Source organism: Arachis hypogaea, chromosome 5, assembly GCF_003086295.3.
Source record: "Arachis hypogaea cultivar Tifrunner chromosome 5, arahy.Tifrunner.gnm2.J5K5, whole genome shotgun sequence".
Classification (NCBI taxonomy): domain Eukaryota; kingdom Viridiplantae; phylum Streptophyta; class Magnoliopsida; order Fabales; family Fabaceae; genus Arachis; species Arachis hypogaea.
The window spans coordinates 95881989-95907347 of NC_092040.1; the positions used below are offsets into that span (position 1 = coordinate 95881989).

At 35.4% G+C, this 25359-nt stretch overlaps 3 protein-coding genes and 1 pseudogene across 6 annotated transcripts; 2 read left to right on the forward strand and 2 right to left on the reverse strand.

The window, feature by feature from the left end:
- Positions 1-7388: 7388 nt before the first annotated feature.
- LOC112799780 (serine acetyltransferase 3, mitochondrial-like) lies at positions 7389-10619 on the reverse strand (annotated as a pseudogene).
- A 1490-nt stretch (positions 10620-12109) lies between these two features.
- On the forward strand, positions 12110-14210 carry LOC112802084 (pentatricopeptide repeat-containing protein At3g29230). Its single transcript, XM_025845094.3, has one exon. It carries the CDS (start codon positions 12110-12112, stop codon positions 13949-13951), a length of 1842 nt encoding a protein of 613 aa, XP_025700879.1. The 3' UTR covers positions 13952-14210.
- A 209-nt stretch (positions 14211-14419) lies between these two features.
- LOC112802083 (putative ABC transporter B family member 8) lies at positions 14420-19425 on the forward strand. Of its 4 annotated transcripts, none has more exons than XM_029298437.2 (9): positions 14420-14560; positions 14652-14863; positions 15078-15204; positions 15488-15689; positions 15811-15950; positions 16601-16780; positions 17012-18307; positions 18389-18804; positions 18901-19425. In XM_029298437.2, exons 5-9 carry the CDS (start codon positions 15870-15872, stop codon positions 19256-19258), a joined length of 2331 nt encoding a protein of 776 aa, XP_029154270.1. In that variant the 5' UTR covers positions 14420-14560; positions 14652-14863; positions 15078-15204; positions 15488-15689; positions 15811-15869; the 3' UTR covers positions 19259-19425. The 4 variants fall into 4 exon arrangements, with proteins under 4 accessions (XP_029154270.1, XP_029154268.1, XP_072093584.1 ...); XM_029298435.2 differs by having other exon boundaries at positions 15112-15204; XM_072237483.1 differs by having other exon boundaries at positions 14421-14560; positions 14647-14863.
- On the reverse strand, positions 19369-23936 carry LOC112803799 (F-box protein At5g07610-like). Its single transcript, XM_025847260.1, has 2 exons — positions 23843-23936; positions 19369-20534 (listed from the first exon to the last, which is right to left on the reverse strand). Exons 1-2 carry the CDS (start codon positions 23934-23936, stop codon positions 19369-19371), a joined length of 1260 nt encoding a protein of 419 aa, XP_025703045.1.
- Between the last annotated feature and the right edge of the window lie 1423 nt (positions 23937-25359).

Genomic DNA, 25359 nt, shown 5'->3' on the forward strand with positions numbered 1-25359 from the left:
ATCTTTTTACATGAGATATCCAAACATAAAATTAATTTTACTTCTCTACAAGATCTTTTAAAAAAAGATAACTCAAAAAAAGATCTTTTCGTAAAAGCTCACCCAAACAAGCCCTACAACGGAGCAGGAGCAGCACACACTCCCTCCCTCCCATCACCCTCGACCTCGTTGTTCCTTTCAACGCAGCAAGCTTACTCCCTTACTTCCGTTCAGCCGCCGGACTGCTCCTTCCGCCGTCGCAAGTTGGAGCTTCGAAGCTCACTCGCTCACTCCTGCTCGTGCAGCTAATGTTTCAGCAGCGGAAGCACAGTCGCCGGGCTCGCCTTCTGCCTCTGTCGCGAAGCTTTGTTCCACCGTCGCTGGCGCCATCTCTGTTCCACTGGTCAGCGCTGCTCCCCCTCTTGCTCAGGATCTACTATGCTCTGCTATGTTCTATGCTTCTAGCTTCTAGGTATTTTTTCAAAACAATAATTGTTGAATAATCTGTGAACTTGTTATTGATTGAAAATTGTTAATTAATTTGTGAAGAGGAGAGCGTGAGAGAGAGGGGGTGAAGATTACGCCAGGAGCATTTTTGTTCACTGCTTGGAACTTTGTTGCTGAGAATTGTACATGTCTAAAGATGTGCCTTCTGATATAATGATTTGCTAAATTGTCTGACAACTGTAACAGTCTAACTACATTGAGTAGCATTATGCTAGACTATCATTTTTTGGTTTCAACTTTCAATTTTTCTTCAAGAGGATTTACTTGAGTGATAATCCTTGTTAATCTTTGAAAAAGTTTGTTAATTTTTGTTAAAATTCTGATTGGTATACTGTGTCCTGAAAATATTACTATCTTTTGTTAAATGATGTTGATTTGTTGAATGTAGTCAGTCTTTTATCAGGGAAAGAACAAATTGGTTAATTCAATGATGACTATTCTGATGAGTTCAATAATAATTAGCCTTGCTGTAAGTTGAATTTATTGCTGAAAATATCATTGAGCATTGTTGATGAAAATTATTAATAGAGTTGAATTTTTGCTAATTATCATTAGTGGACCTTGAATTTGTTGTTGTCTTACTGAAATAATCACTTAGCTAAATTTTTTATTATTGTAAATTATCTTTAGAGCTAAATTTTTTGTTGATGAAAATTAGGATAGTTGAATTTGTTAAAAATTATTAGTAAGTTGAATTTGTTGCTGTTAAGTTTAGTATTTGATTCTTAGTATTGATGAAAATGATCATAATTGAATCAATAATGCTAGGGAATCAAGAGGGTCTCCAGCCAAAAACCTGCCAATTCCTGTTGGGCTGGGATCTAGAAGCCCAATCCATCTTAACAACATCCAAAATTAACCTAGGTAAACACAATTAACCTAACTAAACCCTCTTTTTTAATTTCACCGTTTCACCATTTCACAACTCAGAAACCATCGACGGCAGTGCCATACTACCAGGTTCAGCTCGTGGCGTTATCCCCCGCCCCCGACGAACGCTGCTCTTCGGTCCACCACGTATGGGCAACATTCGACCTTCGTAGCTCACTTCAGAACGCTGCAAAACTTCCTTCCCATCAACGTGGTCACTGCCGCGTCACTTGGAGTCAACACCATCTACGTTGCAGCGTCGCCGTGCCACCCAGTTGCAAGGAACAAGGAGGTTCTCTTTCACATCAAGAGTGTGCTGCTGCTGCTGCATGTCGGTGATGGCGGCACCCTTGAAGCATCTCTGTCTTGTATTGTCGCGATAGGACGTCCCCTGCCCCAGCTTCGAAAAATCGCTTGACGAAACTAATTGGTAAGTGTTTAATAATTGGAGTTGATTGATATAGGGTCTGAGTACCGTGGTTTACAAGTTGTTGGATGTTGCCGTTGATTTGGTTATAAACATAGATTTGTTAGATGTTGTTGTTGATTGAATATGACGGTTTTGTTAAAGAATTTGGTTATGGTGTTTTATTTTGCTAGATGATACTTTTCTACTATAGTTGAGAAATAATTGAATACTAATTATATACATTATTGGATTTTGTCCAACAGTTGATTTTTAAAACAAGGTGCCCCTGATCTATTGCTGAAACTTAGCATCATACATAAACATAGATTTCCTTTCATACTTCATATGCACTTCCAACTTGTTGCTGAAACTTAACATCATCCCACTGCATATGTGTTTTCTATGTTGCATGTGTTTTTTCCCAAATTATTATTCCCAAATTATTATTTATTCATGTACACAGCAGTTCAAAAAAATAAAAGAAAAAGGGAGAATTTGCCAGCACGAATTTTAAAAAATTATAACCAGCAAATTCAATTTAAATTTATAAGATTTTAATTAGATTCATTGTATCATTGTGGCCACAAGCATAGGAAAAAACTATTCATTAGTTGTACACGAGCCAGAATTTATGAAAAAGTATATTTCTTTATCGGGACAGTTACCAAAGCAAGTAGAAAAGGAAAGTTGAGTTGAGATCTCTATAGTCTATTGAATATAACTCGTATCATTAATTATTAGTTCAATTAGCTTTAGTGGATTAGACTTTGTAAGTAAGGTTACTGATTCAAGAAACACGCTATTGGTAGCTATTGGTAGGTATGAGATGAGGAGATGAGTTTTAACTCGATCTAGTGGTAGCTATGAGATTATTATCTAATTGAGTAACTGTATGGTTCTTTTACTATAGCTATTGGTAACTGGAGGGTTCTTAATTGATTTTATGAATGTACATATTCAATAGGGTGTGTTTTACGGCAGATTGAATTTTGATGAATTGGTGGATGTTGTTCTATAAATTGCTTAATTTTGGTGAGTTTATGTAATTAGAACTTGAATGTTGCTGAAAGTAGGGATTGGAAGTTGTAATTGTTAGAGTTTTGAAGTTCCTATTTGCAATTGTTAAGAGATTGGAAGTTGCTTTATCTTTAGGAGTTGGATTTTGCTGAGTTGCATGTGTGTGGAGATTCGATTGTGCAGTTTTTTTAAATTGGACTATTTTTTTTTGCTACAAAATTCTGTTTGTTTCCCATTAAAAAGGTTAGATGTTGTTTATTTTAAACGTTGGTGTCTTCGATGGTGTTCAAATTTAGGCGATTAATTACTACTTAGTTTACTCTACATGTATATGCTCAAATGTGTTGTATTCGATATGCGTGGTTTGCAATTTAAATAGAAAAACACAAAGGGTTCAGTTATCTACACATGGTGAAAAAAGCCATTTTATCTACAAATTTTTTGTTTATATATTGTTGATCATATTAAACAGATGTTCGTTCTAGCGTGCATATGGATAGTTCTTGATTGATTTTGTAAATGTATATCTTCAATTAGGGTGTGTTATACGGAGGATTAAATTTTGATGAATTGTTGGATGTTATTCTCTAAATTGCTTTATTTTGGTGAGTTGATGCAATTGGAACTTGGATGTTGCTGGAATTAGGAAAAAGGAAATTGCAATTGTTAGAGTTCGATGTTGCTGTTTGCAATTGGTAGGAATTGAAAGCTGCTTTACTTTCGGCGTCAGACGACCATCTTGTATGTCACAACAAGTCCAGAAACAAACTTAAGGAAGTGAGAACCCCCTTAACAGCACCGAGCATGAAGACCATGTTGCAGCGTGCGGGGTTACACATGAAAAAGCCAAGCAAGGGGACAAGACAATAGAAGATGAAAGATATCTAGAAAAATAATGATTTTGTATCCGTTTGAGACACTTGTGATACTTTTTTTTAAAGTATTTACTTTTTTAGGCCATACACAATGTATTTTTGTGCAGATAGTTGGTTGTTTTTGGCAACATCCACGTGGATGTTGCTTCTATTATGCAGCAGGATGTTCCTTTACCCGACTAAATAGATGTTTTTGAATATATGTTCCGAGTTTATATATGTTAATTAGTAGATGATGCCTTCATTTCTTTAGGTAGTGAATGTCTTTTCTGTTTCTCAATATTTCTCGGCAAGTTTCTTGGTGTTTGTACATTGCTTTTTTGCCAAGATATAAGTGGATTTTCGTTCTGTTAATCAGGAGCATCTTCTATTTTCAGACTAAATGGAAGTTTCTTTATATATTTTACTAGTATTCTTGTATTGTAGTTGTGGATGTATCTAGTTCTTTAAGCATTGTATGGCCTATTTATGTAATAAACCTACTTGACAGGTTTCTTTGTTTGTTAATGCCAATATCTATATGGATGTTGCTTTTGTTAGGAATTAGAATGTTCCTTTACCTTACTAAATGGATGTTTCTACATATATGTTCCGAGTTTTTCTGTTTTAAATAGTAGGGATGCTTCTATTTTCTTTGGAAGTAAATGTCTTTTCTGTTCTCTAATATTCTTTGGCAGGTTTATTGGTGTTTGTACCTTGTTTTTTTAATCAAGATATAAGTAGTTTTTTGTTCTGCAGCAGCATCTTTTGTCTTTAGACTAAATGGAGGTTACTTCATATATTATCCTAGTTTTCTTGTGTTGCAGTTGTGGATGACTGTATTTATTTAAGAATTGCATGACATTTTTTTTAATTCTACTCGGCATGTTTCTCCGTGTAGACACCTGATTATTTTTGCAAAGATTCAAGTGGATGTTATTTCTGTCAAGCATTCAGATGTTTTTTTTTTTCTATACTAAATGGATATTACTTTAACAGAAGCCATGTGAATGACAAATCAAAAAAGTTTATCCTACATAATTAACAATAAATTTGTCATCATGCCAAGATGAAATGAAAGGAATCATAATATTCATTCAACTTATTCATACAATTTGCAACACTGTATAATCAGGAATTCATCATAACAAAAAATAATACAAGAATCCTATATTTTGTTAGAGGGGTGAGGCTCATCGTTTAAAAAATTGTTATATCATTACTATACAACTAGCTAAACAAATAACAACTTTCTATCTGTTACACTTGGATCGCGTCTTTTTCACTTCATCTGGTTCATCAATTGCTTCAAATTTCTCGTCTGTCAGTTCAAATTAATCAATCATCTTCAAGTAGACTTTCTGTTTTTCAATGTAATCTTGAAGCTCGGAATGCTTGGACGTATCTTCTGATGATGTAATACATTGCTTCTGCAAAAAGCAAAAATGAAGAATAAATAGAGCTGTTGTGATTTCTTAACAACTCAGCTTCTTTAATTTGTTGATCTTCCTCTTATTAAATTAAAAAACATAAGTATAGCTTGAATGTAATTAACCAAGTTGCCTACTTACTATAACACATGCAAGGCACCATATCTCAGAGAAACCAAAAGCACTACCAATCAAGATCAACCATTTTTTTATAGGAAAACATTGATAATGAATGAGTTGATTGTTTGCCAAATTTATTCTTTCGAATATCTTCATAGGTTCAGAATCTCCTACACAATACATATATCACAGACCAACAAACTATTTAATAATTTCCATACAAGCTACAAGCACCTCAACCAAAATGTATAAGATGGAGAACATAATTGAATTAGCAGAAAAATCCATATAGAACAAAGAGAAATATCCAGCTAAAAGCAAATGAAACATCCACCAAAATAAAAATAGCCTGTATAGAACTTACCATCCTTTTTAAGATGACCAAATCTGCATCACTGGCAAGGTAAGCAAGATCTTGTGACACTCTTGTAAGATCAATAATCTACAATCCGTTGATCGAAGGAAGAGACAACAATAAAATTATTACAAAAATTTGATGTTCTGATATCATACATCCAATTAAAATACTATAATTTTTAAAACTAAACAACATTATTTATTTTTTTTACAAGTAAATCATTGCTGGAGTTAGCAATTAAAAGATTTGGAATTTTAGGTACTACATGATGTTACTGTGTGAAATTTTCAAGGATGATGGCATACCTAAATCTTCATCAGCAACAACAGTAGAACACAAAAATATCAAAATTAATAACAAAAAATTGAATTTTAAATTAAACTGCAAAAGAAAGAAAGAAATCAGAAAAGAAAAACTAAAAGAATATGAATTGGTTCACCGGAAAAAAGGAGAAAGGATTAAGAAGGTAGAAACGAGAGGGAGAAGAAGGACGTTGAGGTGGTCGACATCGCTTCGAATCGCGGGGGGAGAGGGGATGCGGTGGTTGGGTGGCGCTGCTGCGACTCGCGAGGGAGAGGTCAATGCGGTGGTCGGCGGCACTACTGCCAACATGAGAGAGAGTGGCTGCGGTGGTCGTCTTTGTTGCTGCAAATCGTAGAGTGGAGGGGCTACGGCGTTCACACGAGAGCTCCCTCCAGCGGCGACGTGCGTGGCGCAATCTGGTAGTGGTAAGGCGGCGTTCTGAGTGACGAAAGGTCCAAGTGAAAAGAGGGGAAGTTACTGAGAATGTGTTTTGATCTCTAGAAGAAAAGTTACTTTTTTTAACCTAGTTATCCAAAATTTAATTAATGCTAATTATTTAAATTTTGATTTTTTTAAATATAAAAATTAATTATTAGATAATATTGTTTAAGTTGGCTGATTCAAATCTTGGTTCCATATACTTTTCCTAATTGAATTTGTTTTTAATTCAATAAAAGAATAGATAAATTAAATTAACTCAATTAACTAGATAAATAGATGATTGAATATTTATTACTGGTTTGGTTAATTCAATGAATTTTTTATTTCTTGTAATGATCTTAATGAGTTCAATAGGGATATAATGATGAATGAGTAATAAATTGTTATTAATTGATAAGATCAAAGATTATATTAGATTTTCGTTGATGTAATGTTTTAAATTTGGAAGATATTTAAAGTTCATATTAGGTTATAATTATGTTTTAGGATGTTATTAATATTTTATTTATTATTTTATTATAAAATAGTTTTTTCGGTTAGATCACAATTGAACCGGTTGGACTAATAAACCAATAAATCAGTGATTAGAGCAGTTCGATAACCGGTTCAGTTTTCAGTACCTTGGTTTTGATTAGTGTGTTTTTGTTTTTTGGGTATGCTAGTGGTAGAAGACTTGATATGAGGATTTGGACATCATAATGAATATTCGTTCTCTGTTCTTAGTTTTGATCAGAGCATTGATTTTTTTTGGGAATTCTGCTAGTGCTACTCATATTGAAATTTGAATCATTGAATGGTTAGTTCTGTTTTGGATTGAATGATTACCAAGGTTTGAAAAACCGGACCGGTCATCAAACCGCTCTAGCTATTGGTTCACTGGTTCATTGGTCCAACCGGTTCAACTGGTGGTTCAACCGAAAAAACCGTTTCTGAATAAAATAATAAATAAATTATATATAAACATCATAAAATATAATTATAATCTAATATAAATCTTAAATATCTTCCAAATTTAAAACATATGAAATGTCAACCAAATCCATATGATCTTATCAAAATACAAAGTTAAATAGTGAAAAGAGCAATGGTGCAAATAGCAACAATACAACTAGAAATAATCATTAATCACTCCTAAATTAATTCAAAACAGTAGCATAACAAATAATCACCCCTAAATTAATTCAAAACAGCAGCATAACAAAATCACTAACAACAGTAGTCCTAGGAGGAACATCCTTAATCACCACAGAACCAGCACCAATCTTAGCACAAATACCAACCTTAATGTTCCCAAAATACAAGTCCCTGCATCAATCAAAACCCCATCACCAATCTTTGGATGCCTATCACCAGAAGCTTTACCAGTTCCACCCAAAGTCATACTATGCAAAATTGACACATTGTTACCAATCACTGCAGTTTCACCAACCACTAATCCAGTTACATGATCAAGCAGAATCCTGCTTCCAATCTTAGCACCGGGATGAATACCAACCGCGAAAATCTCGAAAACTCGGTTCTGGATCATAACTGCCAAGGCTTTTCTTCCTTGAAGCCATAGCTTATGAGCAACTCTATGAGATTGGCATGCTAAGAAGCCTTTGAAGTTCAAGAAGCAATGCACATGGCTTATGCAAGCAGGGTCTCTTTCCTTAACTACTTTGAGATCATCCTTCACAGAATCCATGATTTCTTGGTCAGATTTCAAGATCCCAACAAAAAGATCAAAGAGTGTGTTACTTGGAAGGCTTGCACTGCTTAATAAAACATATATGAAATTAAAAACAGCCACAGCAATGAACATTAACAATTCTGCCTACATAATGAACAGTAACAATTCTGGCTACAACAATTCAGCCAGTCAATAATTATGCAAAACCGAGTAAGTTTCCAGCATTAACAAAGTACAAAACAGAGTAACAAATTTAAGCTTATTTAGCAAAGGAACGAACAGAAATTGAGCAACAAATTTCATCTTATTTACAAAATAGAGTAACAAATTTGAGCAGAGGGCGACGAGCAGGATGAATCCAATGGAGGATGGGGAGAACTTACTTTCCCATCAGGCAGTGAAACAGCAGACTCAGTTCCAGAACAAATAATCACCCTAACCTTCAAATCAATAACTATTTCAACAAAAATTCAGAAACATCATACTAAAAAATTAAAAAATGGCAGCGGCAGGCTAGCAACATAACAAATCCATTTCAACAACATAAGTTCACAGCCACAGTTCACAGTCCACAGAGATTAAATTGACCAGCCACAACCACAGTTCACACTTCACAGAGGAAGTTCACACTTCACAGAGTATCAATTTCATGCAAGGTTTCTACCGGGGTCGATGGAAGAACATGAGCAGAGGCGAAGAACAAAGAAGATGAGCAGAGGACGAGTCACTCACCTGGGGTCGATGGAGGGCTACCGGTGCTGAGTGTTGACTATTGAGGACCGCGCGATGGAGATGGAGGGCTGCTGGTGTTGACTGCGTGCTGCGGTGCTGGTGTTGAGAAGATGAGCAGAGGATGGAGATGGAGGGCTACTGGGCAGGAACCAGGCGAAGGCGACGATGGAGATTGGAGGGTTACTGGGGCTGAGGATGGCGACACCAGGGGACGAAGGATGGCGACAGGGGGGCTATGGTTCAGGGCGGCTAGGGTTCTCCATTGGAGATGATTCAAAAAGGGGGAATGAATGAATGGGGTCGGGGGAAGAAAGGGGGGTGGGGTGCTCCACGAGCGGGTCGGGTCGGGTTTGGTTTTTTATTTTTTTATTTTTTTAAAAATTATAAAACGGCGTCGTTTAGCATAACCGGCCTGTCACCGGTTCGGTCTAACTGGCCGGTTTTTGGCCGGTTCTTAAGCGATTTTTATTTTGACGGTTTTCATATGAGGATCGGACTGTTTGTAGTGCCGGTTTGTGGTTAAACCGGTCGAACCGGCCAGTCCGGTCCGATTTTCAGAACCTTGATGATTACTGATTAGTTGATTCATTTTGGTTTTGTTTTCATTCTTTGTATTGTGCTGTGTTCTTGCTTTGAATAATTAGCATGGTTATAAAAACCGGATCAGACTGGCTAGTCGAATCAGTTTAACTGGAAACCGGCACTACAAACGGTCCAGTCTACTATCTAAAACCGTTGAAAGAAAAACCGTTCAAAATCGTTGAACCGGCCAAAAACCGGTCGGTTGGACTTAATTGGTAACCGGCCAGTTCGAATAAAACGACGCCGTTTTCGATTTGTAAAAAAAAAAAGAAACAGATCCTTGAAGTGTGAACCAACCCCCCCTATTCCCCCAATTCATTCGTCACTCACTCACCCCCTGAAGTAAAGGGACCCTAGCCCTTCTTCGCCGCCGCCGATCCCAGGTCGTCAGCGCCGCCGCCGTCCCCAGGTCAGCGCCGCCGCTTCTTCCTCTTCCCCGTGTCCAGAACCCAGTTGCTCGGCACGTCCTCTTCATCTTCGCTGGGTTCTCGGCACAGAACCCAGGTTAGTGGCTTCTCGTCTTCATCTTCACCGAGGGCTCGGTCTTCTTGGTTTGAAGTTCCGAAATTGTTGTTCTTCGGTCTTCTTCTTCGGTATTCTTCAATTTTTGTTCCATTTTTCTTCAATTCTTCTTCTTCGGTCTTGGTTTGAAGTTTGGTTCTGAATGTTTTGTAAATTGTAATTTCCTGTTGTTGATGGATCTGTCTTGTACTCTTGAATTTGCTGGTTGCTGATGGTTGAAATTTTACAAATGTGCAAATTTGTATCGTATGATTTTGAACTTCTGATTGCTCTGTTAACTCTGTTAAATCATGTGTATTAAAATAAACTTACTCTGTTATATCATTTGAATCAACCAGAACACCTAATACTTACTCTTTTACTCTGTTTTAGTGTTTTCTAATTGCTCGATGGCTCTGATAGTGTTTTACTGGTTCACCAGTTGCTGATGGCTCCTAATTTTTTTGTTCATATTTGCTCATGGTCTGTGGCTGTGCCTGTTTTTAATTTCTGTGGCTTAGGCTGTTTTTACTGGTTCATATTTTTTTATTTTTCATTGATTTCTGTGGCTTAGGCTGTTTTTACTAGTTCATATTTTTTTTTTATTTTTTGTTGTGCTGTGGCTGTTTATAATTTCTGTGGCTTAGGCTGTTTTTACTGGTTCATATTTTTTTATTTTTCATTGTGCTGTGGCTGTTTATAATTGCTGGATGGCTCTGATAGTGTTTTACTGGTTTTGTGCTTCTACTCATTGATTTTGTGCTGCTGCTGTTTTTTCAGTTTCTAAAATTTTTGTTGAAATTTTCTTGCTGTTGCAAAAATTAGAAATCAAATCATTATTGAATTTTTTTTTTATTTTTGTTTATCTTTATTGATTTCAGGTTTAGTGTGGTTACTTTATGCTTGTTTTATAATGTTTGTTGCTGGATGCTGATTGTTCTTGATTCTTGGCTCTGTTTAGCCTCTTGTTTTCATGAATCAGCATTTAGTCAAGCAAAGCCACATAACTTTGTGTTAAAAAGCATAATATTCATTACTTTAAAAGTTGTTATTGGTTTGAGATGGAAACTTGATCTTTGTAAACACTCATTAATATGTTTACAACTTATTTCAGATTGCTGCACTAAATCAATTGAGAAATATATTTGGAATTTTGGATTGGACAAACGCGAAGCAGAAGCCATTTCACTTGATGTTAGTTTAGAAGAAGTCATTTTGGAGTGAAATCAGTTTTACATCTTATTAGTTTGGTGCTTGTTGACTGTACTAGATTAGTAGGAAAATCTTTGCCAAAAGCTATAATTATATTTTAGGATGTATATTTATAATTTATTTATTATTTTATTCTAAAATGGTTTTTTCGGTTGAACCACAGTTAAACCGGTTAGACCAGTAAACCAGTGAACCAGTGACTTGAGCGGTTCGATGACCGGTCCGGTTTTCAGAACCTTGATAATTAGCTTTGCTCATTGCTGTTGTACTGTGATGTACTCTGTTTTGTTACTTTTATTGTGTGCTGTGCTGAAAAAAATTGTGCTGAAATTGTCCTCAAAACCTGAAATTTTGATAATCCTTGTTAATCTTTGGAAAAGTTTGTTGCTGCTGCGTAATATTTTATTGTGTTATTGTGTTTTAATTGTTGGTGTTGTTGCTGAGTTACTTTCAATTGTTCCTGTTGGTGTTGTTGCTTTATTTTTAATTTTAATTGGTGGTGTTGTTTTAATTCTAAGTCATTCAATTTTTCTGTTAGGTATTATGCCTCTAGCTTTATTTTATTGTCATTCATTAATGATTAATTGAACTCTAATTCATTTTATTGTCTCTAATTCATTTGTCTTAGTTTAGGGTGGGATATATGAGTTTTTAAATATGGTGATATGGTGAAAAAGTTTTATTTATCTGAGTTTTGGCAAATGTTCCACTATTTATCTGAGTTTTGCAAATACTAGACATTAAAGCTTGAATAATATTTTGATGTTTGTAATTTTTAGGGTGTTTATTTATAATTTATTTTTTATTTTAATATAAAACAGTTTTTCCGGTTGAACCACGATTGGACCAGTAAACCAGTGAACTAGTGACCAGAACGATTCGATGAGCGGTCCGATTTTCAGAACCTTATTCTTTTCTGTTTTCCCTGTTTCAGTTTTTATAAAATTTCAAATGTAAATAAAACTTTTGTTAATTTTGTTTTGTGTCTATTATAAAAATATATTAAATTTGTTAATAAATTAATATATTTTTATAATAATAAACCCTGGTGGGCATAATTCGAGGGGTTTTGCAACATTTCATTTCAAAACCCTTTCACTGTAAAGCCACTGTCAGCGACAGATGCAATTGCCTGCTGCGGCGGCGCGTGCGCCCACATGGTTTTCCACGCGCCGCCTTCTTGATGAAAAGCTCTCCGACCTCCACCGCTGCTCAAACCTCAACACCGTGAAGCAAATCCAAGCTCAAGTCCTCAAGAATGACCTCCACCAAGACCCTTACGTCGCACCGAAACTCGTCGCCGCCTTCTCCCTCTCCCGCCACCTCCCCTCCGCCGTCAACGCATTCAACCTCGTAACCAACCCAAACACCCGCCTCTACAACACTCTCATCAGAGCTCAGGCCCAAAACAAGGCTCACCCTTCCGTCGCATTTGAAACCTTCTTCCAGATGCAGAGGAATGGTGTTTTTTCAGATAGCTTCACCTACACGTGTCTGTTGAAATCTTTTGACGGTTATAGCTGTTTTCGGATGGTGCAGATGATCCACACGCATGTGGTGAAGTTTGGGTTTTTCGGGAGTGATATATTTGTGCCGAACTCGTTGATAGATTCATATTGTAAATGTGGGGGTGCTGGAATGGATGCGGCAATTCGGTTGTTTTTGGAGATGGAGGAACGGGATGTGGTGACTTGGAACTCTCTGATTGGTGGGTTGGTGAGAGGTGGTGAGTTTGAGAAAGCCTGCAAGGTGTTTGATGAAATGCCTGAGAGGGATGTGGTTAGTTGGAACATCATGTTGGATGGGTATGCTAAGGCTGGGGAGATGGGGAAGGCGTTTGAGATGTTTGAGGGAATGCCCGAGAGGAATGTTGTGTCATGGGCTTCAATGGTTTGGGGTTATTGTAGAGCCGGGGATATGAATATGGCGAGGATGTTGTTTGATAAGTGTCCTGGGAAGAACTTGGTGATTTGGACCACTATGATATCTGGGTATGCTGAGAAGGGGCTTGTTAATGAGGCAACAAAGTTGTATGATAAGATGGAGGGAGTTGGGATGAGGATTGATGATGGGTTTCTGATAAGTATTTTGGCTGCATGTGCCGAGTCTGGAATGTCTGCGTTGGGGAAAAGAATTCATGCTTCTGTTGAGAAGCGGAGGTTGAGGTGTAGCACTAAGGTGTTGAACGCATTCATCGATATGTATGCGAAGTGTGGTTGTGTGGATGTTGCCCTTGGTGTCTTTAGTAGGATTGAAAAGAAAGATTTGGTGTCTTGGAATTCCATGATTCAAGGGTTAGGCATACATGGACGTGGTGAGAAAGCACTTGAGCTTTTCACGAGGATGGTACATGAGGGTTTTGAACCGGACAAATATACGTTCATTGGTCTTTTATGTGCTTGCACCCATGCAGGCCTTGTCAATGAAGGGCGTAGTTACTTCTATTCAATGGAGAAAGTGCATGGGATTGTTCCTCAAGTTGAGCACTATGGTTGTATGATTGATCTTCTTGGTCGAGGGGGAAACCTGGAGGAAGCTTTTCAGCTTGTGCGCAGCATGCCTATGGAGCCAAATGAAATAGTCTTGGGAACTCTTTTGGGGGCTTGTAGAATGCATAATGATGTAGATCTTGCAAAAGCTGTGTGCGAACACTTGTTTGAGTTGGCACCACTGGATCCTGGAAATTTCAACCTTTTGTCAAACATTTATGCTCAAGCAGGGGATTGGGTGAATGTTGCTAGTGTAAGGTGGCAAATGAAGAACACAGGAAGCCAAAAGCCTGCTGGAGCTAGTTCCATTGAGGTAGAAGAGGAAGTGCATGAATTTACAGCATTTGATCAGTCACACCCTAAATCAGATGATATATATAGAATGATTGACAGATTGATAAAGGACATTAGGCAGGTTGGATATGTTCCAAAGGCTTACGTCAGCCGAAGTGATGCTTATAGTTTTAACTTTTAAGGAATGAATATGATGATTTAATTGTATACGTTGCTGTTGTATTAAAAGTAAGGATGTCATCATATACTTTGCAGCTGCAGCTGCAGCTGCTGGTTTAGCAAAACAGAGAAATTGTATGCAGGGATCAGCTTGTGCTTACAGTGGCAGCAGCACCGTTGTAAAGCCAATGAGAGGGAACAGTTTGTGGTAGTTGTAAAAAAGAAGCTATTCAAATATAATATACTGAGTGGCAATTCCACTCAAATGCACTTGTTAATTCCATTCTTGCTGAGCATTATTGATTTGATTTGAGACATTCACTTGAGCATAAGGTTATTTCTGGAGCTATATGTTATCTCTTATTTTGTTTTAGTATGAGCACTTCTTGTATCTGATTCTGCATGTTTTGTAGTTGTGGATATGTGCCTGAGAGAACTCTCACTCAATCCCCTCCCCCCTTCTTTTTGTGTCAGATTTGCAGAGTACTCATGGACTCTGTGAAATCCGGTTATATTCATGAGTGGAACAACTCAATTGAAGTGATTCACTTCAAAGTTTCTTACCCTAGTCCCTGAGTTACAAGCAACTGAAGCTATTGGAATTTTCTAGTTTCAACAAAGTTCCTTACAAGTATATTCTTGCTTCAATTTTCAACTTGTTTCTTTTCCATTCTGATTTTGGGACCAGGTTTTCAGTTTTTTGGTGTCATGTTTTAGATCAGTCACATGTACGAGGAGCATGGACTGCTTGTTGCTCAATCATGTGGAGAGCTTGCACAATTTGTACGGCCTGAGATTCAGGATTCTCTTATTTTATCTATTGTGCACTGGCCAGCAATTAATAGAGGATTCTGCTGTTGTTGTTCTAGAGGCTGCGGCTTGTAATCTGGCTATGCTGCTTCCACTTTTCCCAGACATGGATAAATATTTCAAGGTCAGCTCACTTAATTTGCTTGAGGCAATCATGGAGAAGATTACTGACTTGAGACTTGACTACAATATAAGCTCTAGAACAAGTTGATAAGGCATGGTCTAGGAATGGAGCCTTCTCTACTTGTCATAATATAAAAAAAAAAATTTAAGTAACTAATAATTAAGACTGAACAGTTGATACAGTTCTCTGTTGTTTTCTTTGTTGATGGGTGGAGGAGTTGATGTTTCAATTGGTATGTGACCCATCAGGAGTGGATGCATGTTGAATGCTTCCCTAATTTTATAGTGCTGGCTTGCATGTTACCACAGAAAGAAGATAATCTTCGGAGCCGAATTTCAAAGGTTACTTTCCTTCTCTTTTTTCAATTGTTTTGAGTGGCTCTTGCTCAAATTGATGTTCAAGTTTCTGCTAATCAGTATTGTGTAAATTCAGTTTCTTTTATCCGTTTCTGAAAGGTTTGGGGATTCGTACATGACATGCATAATGCTACCTGTATTTTTAACAGCAGTTGGGGATAATGCTGATTTGACATATTTTCCTAGTTCCATCCGTTCTTTTAATGGTTCTTGAATCTCCTCTCTAAAGGTTCAAATAATTGTTTTGTATTTGATTATTCGTTTGCAGGTTTGAGACTAAGGTCCGCTGTTGTTGATAGGCTCTCTACGATGTGTGTCTTACCACTTCTGTTGGCTGGTGTTATGGGTGCTCCTGGAAAACAAGAACTGTTAGCATAATATTTGAGGAAGCTGCTACTAGAAGAAAACCACATGGAAAATCCACCAACAAAGCACACTTCTGAGATTATCAATGCTATCCGTTTCATCTGGTTTGAATACCACCACATACATTATTCAAATATAATTGCACTTTTTCACCCAATGTTCTTATGGAGCTTTCTTTCTATTAATTTTTGTGTATGATAATTATGGAGCTTCTTTATAACGCAGCGTATACGAAGAAAACCATGGTTTGATATTTACTATACTTTGGAAAGCTTGATGCTACCATGGATGAGGTTGTTGCTGCTGCTACTGCTGCTAATGCTCATAACTTTGTTAGGCAGCTCCCTCAGGGTTATGAAACCAAGGTAAAATAAAAAAGATGTTTTATATTGATATTTAACTTGCATTTAACAGAACAAATTCACAATTGTGGCTTAAGACAAAACATTTTGAATTTTGTTTAAGGTTATTGTGTTTAGAATCTTTTAATTTATCAGTAATATGACTAATGTGATTTGATAAAAACTGTGATTGTCACTTTAGCACAACTTTTTGTTTAAACTTAAAACTACTAAAAGGAATATGAGATCTTATAATTTAACAAAAAAATTCTATCTATTTTTGGGTTCAGAAAAAACTGAGACATGAATATCACTCATTTTATTCTCATGATCAACTTTTTAAAAATTATTTATAGTTTTAGGTACTTAACTTTTGATTTTAGGGACACAAGAATTAAAAAAAAAAAGGCCTAGCAAACTATTTTAGTATTTTTCTATATTCTAAAGGGCCTAAATTTCTAGGCAACAAAATTAAACAGATATATTTACTCTATTTTATCAAAGAATTAATGCTCCCAAATAGTGCAATCCTTTGAAGAGAAATAAATTCGTGTTCCATTACTCAATGGTTCAAACTAGCTCAACTTGGATGCTTTAGCTATACACAATTTTATTGTTGATCTGTATCATTGAGTAACATGCAGATAATAACCTAATTGATGATGGCAAAGTAGATTGGAGAAAGGGGAGCACTTCTTTCAGGAGGACAAAAGCAGCGAATAGCAATTGCAAGAGCCATCATAAAGAATCCAGTGATTCTTCTTCTTGATGAAGCAACCAGTGCTCTTGACTCTGAATCTGAATTACTTGTCCAAAATGCCCTTGATCATGCCTCATTGGGCAGGACTACATTGGTAAGTTCAATAATCCATTTAATACTTAGTCAAAAGACACAATTATTAACACTCATCAAAACTATGCTTGAAACTAGTTGATTAGTTCACACATCAATTTTGTTAGGTGGCATAACATAAGGCATTAGACATTATACATGCTTTTAATGTTTGATATCTTAGCCTTGTTTGATAACAGAGAAATGTTAAGTGACTAACATCTTTGGTTGACAACAACTTCACTTTGATCAGGTTGTTGCACACAAGCTATCAACTGTCCGAAATGCAGATGTCATAGCCGTTGTCAACGCCGGTTCCATCATCGAAATCGGCACGCACAACGAGCTCATAACCCATCCAAACGGCCAATATGCAAAGCTAGCAAAACTCCAAACACAACTCAGCTTTGATGATCAACAAGAAATATCCAATGCTGTTTCTTCTGCAGCAAGAAGCAGTGCTGGTAGAACCAGCACAGCAAGATCAACAAGCCCTGCAATTTTCCAAAAATCACCAATCCCAATTGATGATAACACCATAAACCCGGAATCATCTCTTGTTTCTCACCCTTCACCTTCTTTTCCAAGGCTTCTATCTCTGAATGCACCTGAATGGAAACAATGTTTAATTGGTACTTTTTCCGCAATAGCTTTCGGCTCAGTGCAGCCCATATATGCCTTAACAATTGGTGGCATGATTTCTGCATTTTTCGCCGAAAGCCATAGTGAAATGATTCACAGAATCAGGACTTACTCTTTGATTTTCACTTCTCTTTCTCTTGCTTCCATCACACTCAACCTCTTGCAGCACTACAATTTCGCATACATGGGAGCAAGATTAACAAAAAGGATACGGCAGAGAATGCTTGAGAATATCTTAACATTCGAAACGGCTTGGTTTGATGAAGAAAATAATTCCAGTGGAGCATTGTGCTCGAGGCTAAGCAATGAGGCTTCCATGGTTAAGTCCCTTGTCGCAGATCGCGTTTCATTGCTGGTTCAAACAGCTTCTGCTGTCAGCATTGCAATGATCATAGGACTCGCCGTGGCGTGGAAGCTCGCTCTTGTGATGATAGCAGTGCAGCCACTCACAATCCTCTGCTTCTACACAAGAAAAGTTCTTCTCTCTACACTCTCATCAAAATTCATCAAGGCACAGAATCATAGCACACAGATTGCAGTTGAAGCAGTGTACAACCACAGAATTGTGACTTCATTTGGAAGCATACAAAAGGTTTTGACATTATTCGATGAAGCGCAGGAGGCACCAAGGAAGGAGGCGAGGAAGAAGTCGTGGCTGGCAGGGATTGGAATGGGGTCTGCTCAATGCCTAACATTCATGACATGGGCTTTGGATTTCTGGTATGGAGGGACATTGGTGGAGAAGAAGGATATTTCTGCAGGGGATGTGTTTAAGACATTCTTTGTTTTGGTTAGCACTGGGAAGGTCATTGCTGAAGCTGGAAGCATGACTTCTGATCTTGCAAAGTCCTCAACTGCTGTCAAATCTGTTTTTGAGATTCTTGACAGGAAATCACTTATTCCCAAGGTATATGCAGCAGTGCATGTTACTGAGTCTAAATTCTTAACTCTAGTTATCAACTAACTTTGGTTTTATTATTTTGAATAGGCTGGTGATTGCAACAATGGAAGAAAGTTGGAAAATATGAGTGGGAAGATAGAACTAAAGAACGTTGATTTCGCCTACCCAAGTAGGGCAGGGACACCGATATTGCGCAAGTTTTGCTTGGAGGTGAAGGCAGGGAAGAGTATTGGGTTAGTTGGGAAGAGTGGTTGTGGAAAATCAACAGTGATTGCATTGATCCAAAGATTCTATGATGTTGAGAGAGGGTTTGTGAAAATGGACAATGTGGACATAAGGGAACTAGATATTCAATGGTATAGGCAGCACACTGCACTTGTTAGCCAAGAACCTGTCATATATTCTGGCACTGTAAGGGATAACATCTTGTTTGGGAAGCAAGATGCAACTGAGAATGAAGTTGTTGAGGCTGCAAAAGCCGCAAATGCTCATGAGTTCATATCGTAAGTTCTCATTTTACTTATAAGCTTATAATTAATGTTAGCTATACCAAGTTAAACAAGTACTTATAGTAGAATTGCATTCTATTTGCAATGCAGATCATTGAAAGATGGATATGAAACAGAATGTGGAGAAAGGGGAGTGCAACTATCTGGAGGGCAAAAGCAGAGAATAGCAATAGCAAGGGCCATAATAAGGAACCCAACAATATTGCTGCTTGACGAAGCAACAAGTGCACTTGATGTTCAATCAGAACAAGTTGTGCAAGAAGCATTAGACAGGATCATGGTGGGAAGAACCACCATTGTTGTAGCACATAGGCTCAACACCATCAAAGAACTTGACTCGATTGCATATGTCTCAGAGGGTAAGGTTCTTGAGCAAGGAACCTATGCTCAACTTAGGCACAAGAGAGGTGCCTTCTTCAATCTTGCATGCCATCAAATCCAAAATTAGGTAGCAATAATAATAACAATAATGTAATTATTATAATGAAAATTTACATGTCTTGTAATCCCTAAAATAAGTAATAATCCTATCACTAATTAGTACTTTGAACTTAAAATCTAAAGTTGTACCAAGCTCTCAATATGCTCAAATGATATAGGAGGACTTTCAGCTGATTCGTTCCAGGGCACGTAGCGAGAATAAATCCGTTTAAAGGTGTAGTCTTTTAACCGGAAAACAACAACATTATAGTTTACAACCAACACCAAAGACATGCCGCTGCAATCATCTTCATTATCTTGAATAAGGTGAAGCACTTTGACGCTGGCAATGAAATCATTCGGCCAATACATTGGAGAAAGATCAAGTGTGTGCAGAAGAACCCACCTAGAATAGTCCATAGCCATCTGATACACTCTTATCATGTTGCTTCTCTCAGGAGAACTAAATCCAACCAAATTCAAGTGGCCACATGCAGCTGCAGGAATGTAAAAGTAATCAAGATCCGGCAAGGGAGGCATGTTGTCATCCCTCAACCGCAGTTCTTTAAAGTCAAAACGCAAACTCACAGACATCTTCGCATACGAATCCGGATCAACGAAGCCAATCCAGTGCACTGAACCGTTGAAGTAAACTCCGTTATGAAGTTCGAACTTGGCTGGAGCCATGAGAGGGGACCCACACGGCCTCCAAGAACCAGGCTCGGCTTCATCAGTCGAAGAGTATACCATTGTTTCAAAGCGCGAGCGGCTTGAATTTTTAACTGCTTTAAATTTCCATACGCAGATAGCAACGTACGCAGACGACGAAGTTGAGGGATCAAAAGCGAAGTTCATATACAACCATGGCGATGATTCGTGGCTATCGGCGTCAAGAGCCTTGTAGGGATCGGGGAGGAAGTTGAAGCATTCAGTGGTTGGGTTACAGACAAAGAACGATTCTATTGGTAAGAATGCTCGATTTTTGTGGTGGTGTAATATTCTGCAAAGCAAGAGGCCATTGCATGATTGCACAATGTAGGCAAGGTCCTTCGGGTGGATTTCGATGGAGTCGAAGGGAGATGATGAGCCGTGACTTCCGTTCTCTAAGGATAACGGCTTGATATCGTTATGGTTATTGAAGTAACGGTTTTTGTTATCATCATCTTCTCCGGATTCCAAGAAAATGCTAGAGACCTTGGTGATGTTGGCGTGGCGGAAGACATGGCGGTGGCAGAAATAAGGGGAGGAGATGATTGTGGACCATCGTTTGGCGTTTGTTTGTAGAGACACGACAGAACAGGACACTGAGACAAAGACAATAGGACAGAGACATTAAAAATTATGTTTTGTGTATCCTGTTTGAATACGATGGATAGGACACTAATGTAATGTCCAGTATTATGTTTGGATACACATGGACAAGACTAAAATATTATATAAAATGACTAAAATAGCCATGTGATTCCAAATTTTTTAGTATAAACTAATTTAATAAATAATGAGAATACGTAGGAGTACAGACAGTGGGAACTTGAAAAAAATATTTGAAGTAGTAAAAAATTTTAATAAAAAATTATATAATAGTATTTATATTAAAATAAAATTTATAAATATAATTATTTTTTTAAAATTTATTATTAATATGTAGGAATACATATGGTTAATATTAACAAAAAAAATCTAAGTTTGATTAATAAAAAATTTCATTTAGGTTAATAAGCCAAATTAATTTTAAATACAAAATCAGTTTAAAAAAAAGAATCCATTTTTAAATAGAAAAAAATTAATTTTTGCACATAAAAATCTATTTTTATTTAAAAAATTAATTTTTTTTATCTAAAATTTTATTTTTCTTTTCAAAAAATTAATTTTCTTTAAATTATATAAAATCAAGTACAATTTATAAATTATTTTTTAGCATTTTAAAATATCAATTTTACCTTTATAATATTTATCTTTTAAAAGTCTCCAGACTAATTATTTTTGTTATTATTTTTATTACAAATCAAATAATATAATATAAGGTTAAAATGACGTTGAAGTAAGAATGAAAAGAAAAAAGAAATTATCCAGTCCAATAAAAATTTTTATAAAAAGGAGAGAGTACCTGAGAAAAAATGAGAAAGAAAAAGAACGTAGAGATAGAAATTAGAAAAAGAGCATGGAGTAAAAAAAGTACTTTCTGAAAACAACGCAAAATAGGAAAAATAAGAAGGGGTAACAGTGGAATAATAAAAAATAGCACCATGGACAAAAAGGAAAAAAATTCATAAAAACAGTCCGTGTCCCTCTTCCAAATCCCGTGTCCATCATTGTCCTTCGTAAAAGAGTGGACACAAAAGTATAAAAAACTGTCCCGGAGACAATATGTTCAGTGTCCATGTCTTTGCTTCCAAACGCTTTTTAAGGAGGTGCTGTCCATGTCTCCGTGTCCTGTCTCCAAAAACAAACGCTACCTTGGAGACGCATTTGAATCTGATTAACGTTTTGGCGCCAAGGTGCAGGAGGATTTCAGTCAACAAATCCTCGTTCTCTTCGATTTTTTCTGGTGAAGATGGTGATTTTGATACTTTTATTCTGCTCATTGCTCTTCTGATTTAATTTACCCACTATAATTTGCGGCCGGTATATAAATCTCCCCGATGCATCTGTGTTGTTCAACTTTCTTTTATATGGTGTAAAAGAACAACAACCCAAACCAGTGTGTTTGAAAACCCTGGAATTCAATTCCCATTCTGAAAACAAAAATAATAAATTAAATTAAAAGTAAACTGCTAAAATAATATTTAAGAAATACGACAAAAAAATTAAATATTAAATATATATTTTAAAAAATAATTTTAAATATTATTAAATTTTGATATAAATTTTTATAATTATTATTTAAAAAATAAGATATTTTTATTCTTAAAATTTAATAATTTTTTGTCAAATAAATTTTAAAAAAGTATGCAAAATGATCTTTTTTTTAAAGAATAAAAAAATTTTAGAGATTAAATTTTGCTCTTGATTTTTTCTGTAATTTTTAAATATTTATTCGAATATTGTTACAAAAATTTGAAAATTAGAAAAAAATGATGATAAAGATGAGTAATTGAATTCATTGTATATAGGAAGAAGATTTAGTAATTTTGTGTGTTGAAAATATAGTGAAATTTAGAGTTGAATTTATTATTATTGAGTTGAATTTGTATTATTCTAAATTTTTTATTGATTATATTTTGTTGATTATAACTTGTGGCAGATTATTCAATTTTTTTATTTTATAGTGTAATATATTGTTCATTGTTGTTCTATATGTTGTTGTATATATATTGTTGTATATATGTTGAAAATTTTTGCTTGTGATTATATATTGTTGTATATATGTTGTTTTATGTTGACTATTTTATATTTTTATTTACGTGGAATCGGATTAATCGGTTCAACCTATGATCTAACGGTTGAATCAGTAATTCACTGATTCAATAATTTAATTGATTCGATCATCGGTTTAATTTTAACAACTATGGTTGTGATATGCATGGATGGATGCCCGTTTAATAGATTGTGACTTTCTTCACAATATTAAGCGACTAATTTTTTCAATAGAAAAATTTAGTTCCTTAAGAAAGACTAAATTTAATGAAATTTGAAAAAGAAAAATTTTGTAAGTATATAACTAAAAATAGAGTATGAAGCATATGACACTGCAATAACAATAAACAATTCTCTTTTTCTTTTACATATACGCTGCTACATACATTAGTGTATATATATATATATATATATATATATATATATATATATATATATATATATATATATATATGAATTATCTCTATTGTATTAAAATAATAATATTAGTAAATATTAGGGTTAAGTATGATTTTGTTCTTTAAGGTAGGAGTTGAAAATTTTTTTCGTTCCCAACTTTTTTTTTACATATAAAATTGTCTCTAAGGTTTGAGTTGATTTTAAAATTGTCTTTCGGACAATTATACCTTTCTCATTCTTCACCAAAATATACTCAGCAACAATAATGAAGCAAAAAGCCAAAAAAGCCATCTCTTTTTTTTTTCTTCTTCAGCAACAACAGTAAGTAAAAAACAGAAATAGAAGCAACATAAGCATAAACAAAAATAGAATTGAAAACAAAAGAAGAAGCATCAAAATTAAAAACATTAAAAACAGAAGTAGAATCAGAATAAAAAAACAGAAGTTGAAGAACAATGAATTAATAAAATAAGACACATAATCAAAAATAGAATCAGAAACATCTCTGCTTCCTTTTCTTCTTCTTTTTCATCACAATGCCAACAGCAACAACAATAAAATTAGAAATACAACCAATGTAATAAATATAAAAAATAGAATAAAAAATACAAAGCTCAGAGAATTGATTTTATTTTCTCAGATATACAAAACTCAAATAAATGTGATACTGTGCATTACAGCAAATAAAAGAAATCAGAACACAAAGAGATCAAAAATCAAATCAGAAGCAAGTGAAATTAGAAGCAGAAGAAATAATGAACAATAAAATCAGAATCAGAAGATCAAACCAGAAGCAATACAAATTAGAAGCAGAAGCAGCACAAATTAGAAACAGAATCAGAACCCTAGGGAAGACCAGCAGTGAGGAGTAGAGGTGAGGGCGTGAAACGGTGGTGAGGACCAGAAGTATCGGCGACACTGGCTGAGCACGACGGCGACGAGGTACCCATCTTCCTCTCCCTAGCCGTGCATTTTCTCTCTCTTCATGAACTTTACGACAGCGGCAAGCCAGCAGCGAGGACCAGCGGCGACCGGCGAGAGCAGGATGAGCAAAACGACAAAATTTTTTCTTCCCCCTGCGTGTGATTCTCTTCCCCCGTACATGATTCCCTTTTCCCTTCTCACCTGTTTTTTTTTATTATTATTTTATAATTTTTTAGTTAGGAGTAATTTAGTAATAAAAATTAAAATTTTAGTAAAAAAAATATTTTAAAATTAACTTAAACTTTAGAAACAATTTTATATACAAAAAAAAATTAGAAATAGAACAAATTTTTCATTTCTATTTTAAGGACCAAAATCATACTTAATCCTAAATATTTATTTAGAATCATTTATTTATATTTTTTATTTTATATTTATTTTTTTATTTATTTATTTTATGACACTTTACGAGTTATGACTTTTTTTTTGTTTCCATTCATTTTTTTTTATCCCACGGTCCCACCTTTTTTCTTTACCGTTTGTGTAGTACCGATTTCAGGTGAAAGAATAGTTGTCTCTGTACAAAAAATCTGTGTTTATTTCTTTTATATTTTAGTTTTTAGTTTTCTGTATGTCCTATTATAATTTCGTTATTTTTAGCATTTTATATTTTTATTCATATTTTTTATTTTTTATGTCAGCAAGACCACACTAAGTAGTTGTTGATCAGAAAAATATTTTTGATAAAGACAAATAGTTCGAAGTAGTAAAAAAGTCGATAACATAAGCAATTTTCGAAAAGATACACATGCAAGCATTAGACGGAGGTACTCGTTATGGATTCGATTTCAAGGTCCTTTATTAAATCGAACAAGTCCAATCGAACAAGGTACTCGAATTAGGTAATCGAATAAGTTATTCGAATAAGTGGATCGAGTAGTTATGATAGTGGAGAAGTTAAAAGCTTTTATCATGCGAGAAAATCATAAGTAACGTTTATAGGCAAAGAGGCGGAAACAATTACTAAGGAATGTGCATTCAAGGCTGAGATTTTGTAATTAATTGTAGTTAATTGTCAGTAACCGAATGTAGATTATAAATATTAAAAAGTTTTAGGGAATAAAGGTTGGAACTTTAACTCAGAAAAACACTCAAGTACACTCACATCTCCAGAGAATTCCTGAGTCTGCGATCGAGTCACTTTTTTGTAGGGTTCCTTCCACATTTTCTTCTTTCAATTTATTTTCTTGTAAACTTTATCTTTCAAGTGCTCTTTACTTTCAATGTCCAATTTACATTTTTGCATTTTTAATTTTCATGTTAAAGCTCCTTGACCAAGTCAAAGGCATTTTATTGCTTTTCTTTTAAGTTTCATTGCAAACTTTTCCGTTTTCAGTACATTTTCTTTTCGAAAACTTTATTCATTTGTTTTTTTTATCGATTTTCAAA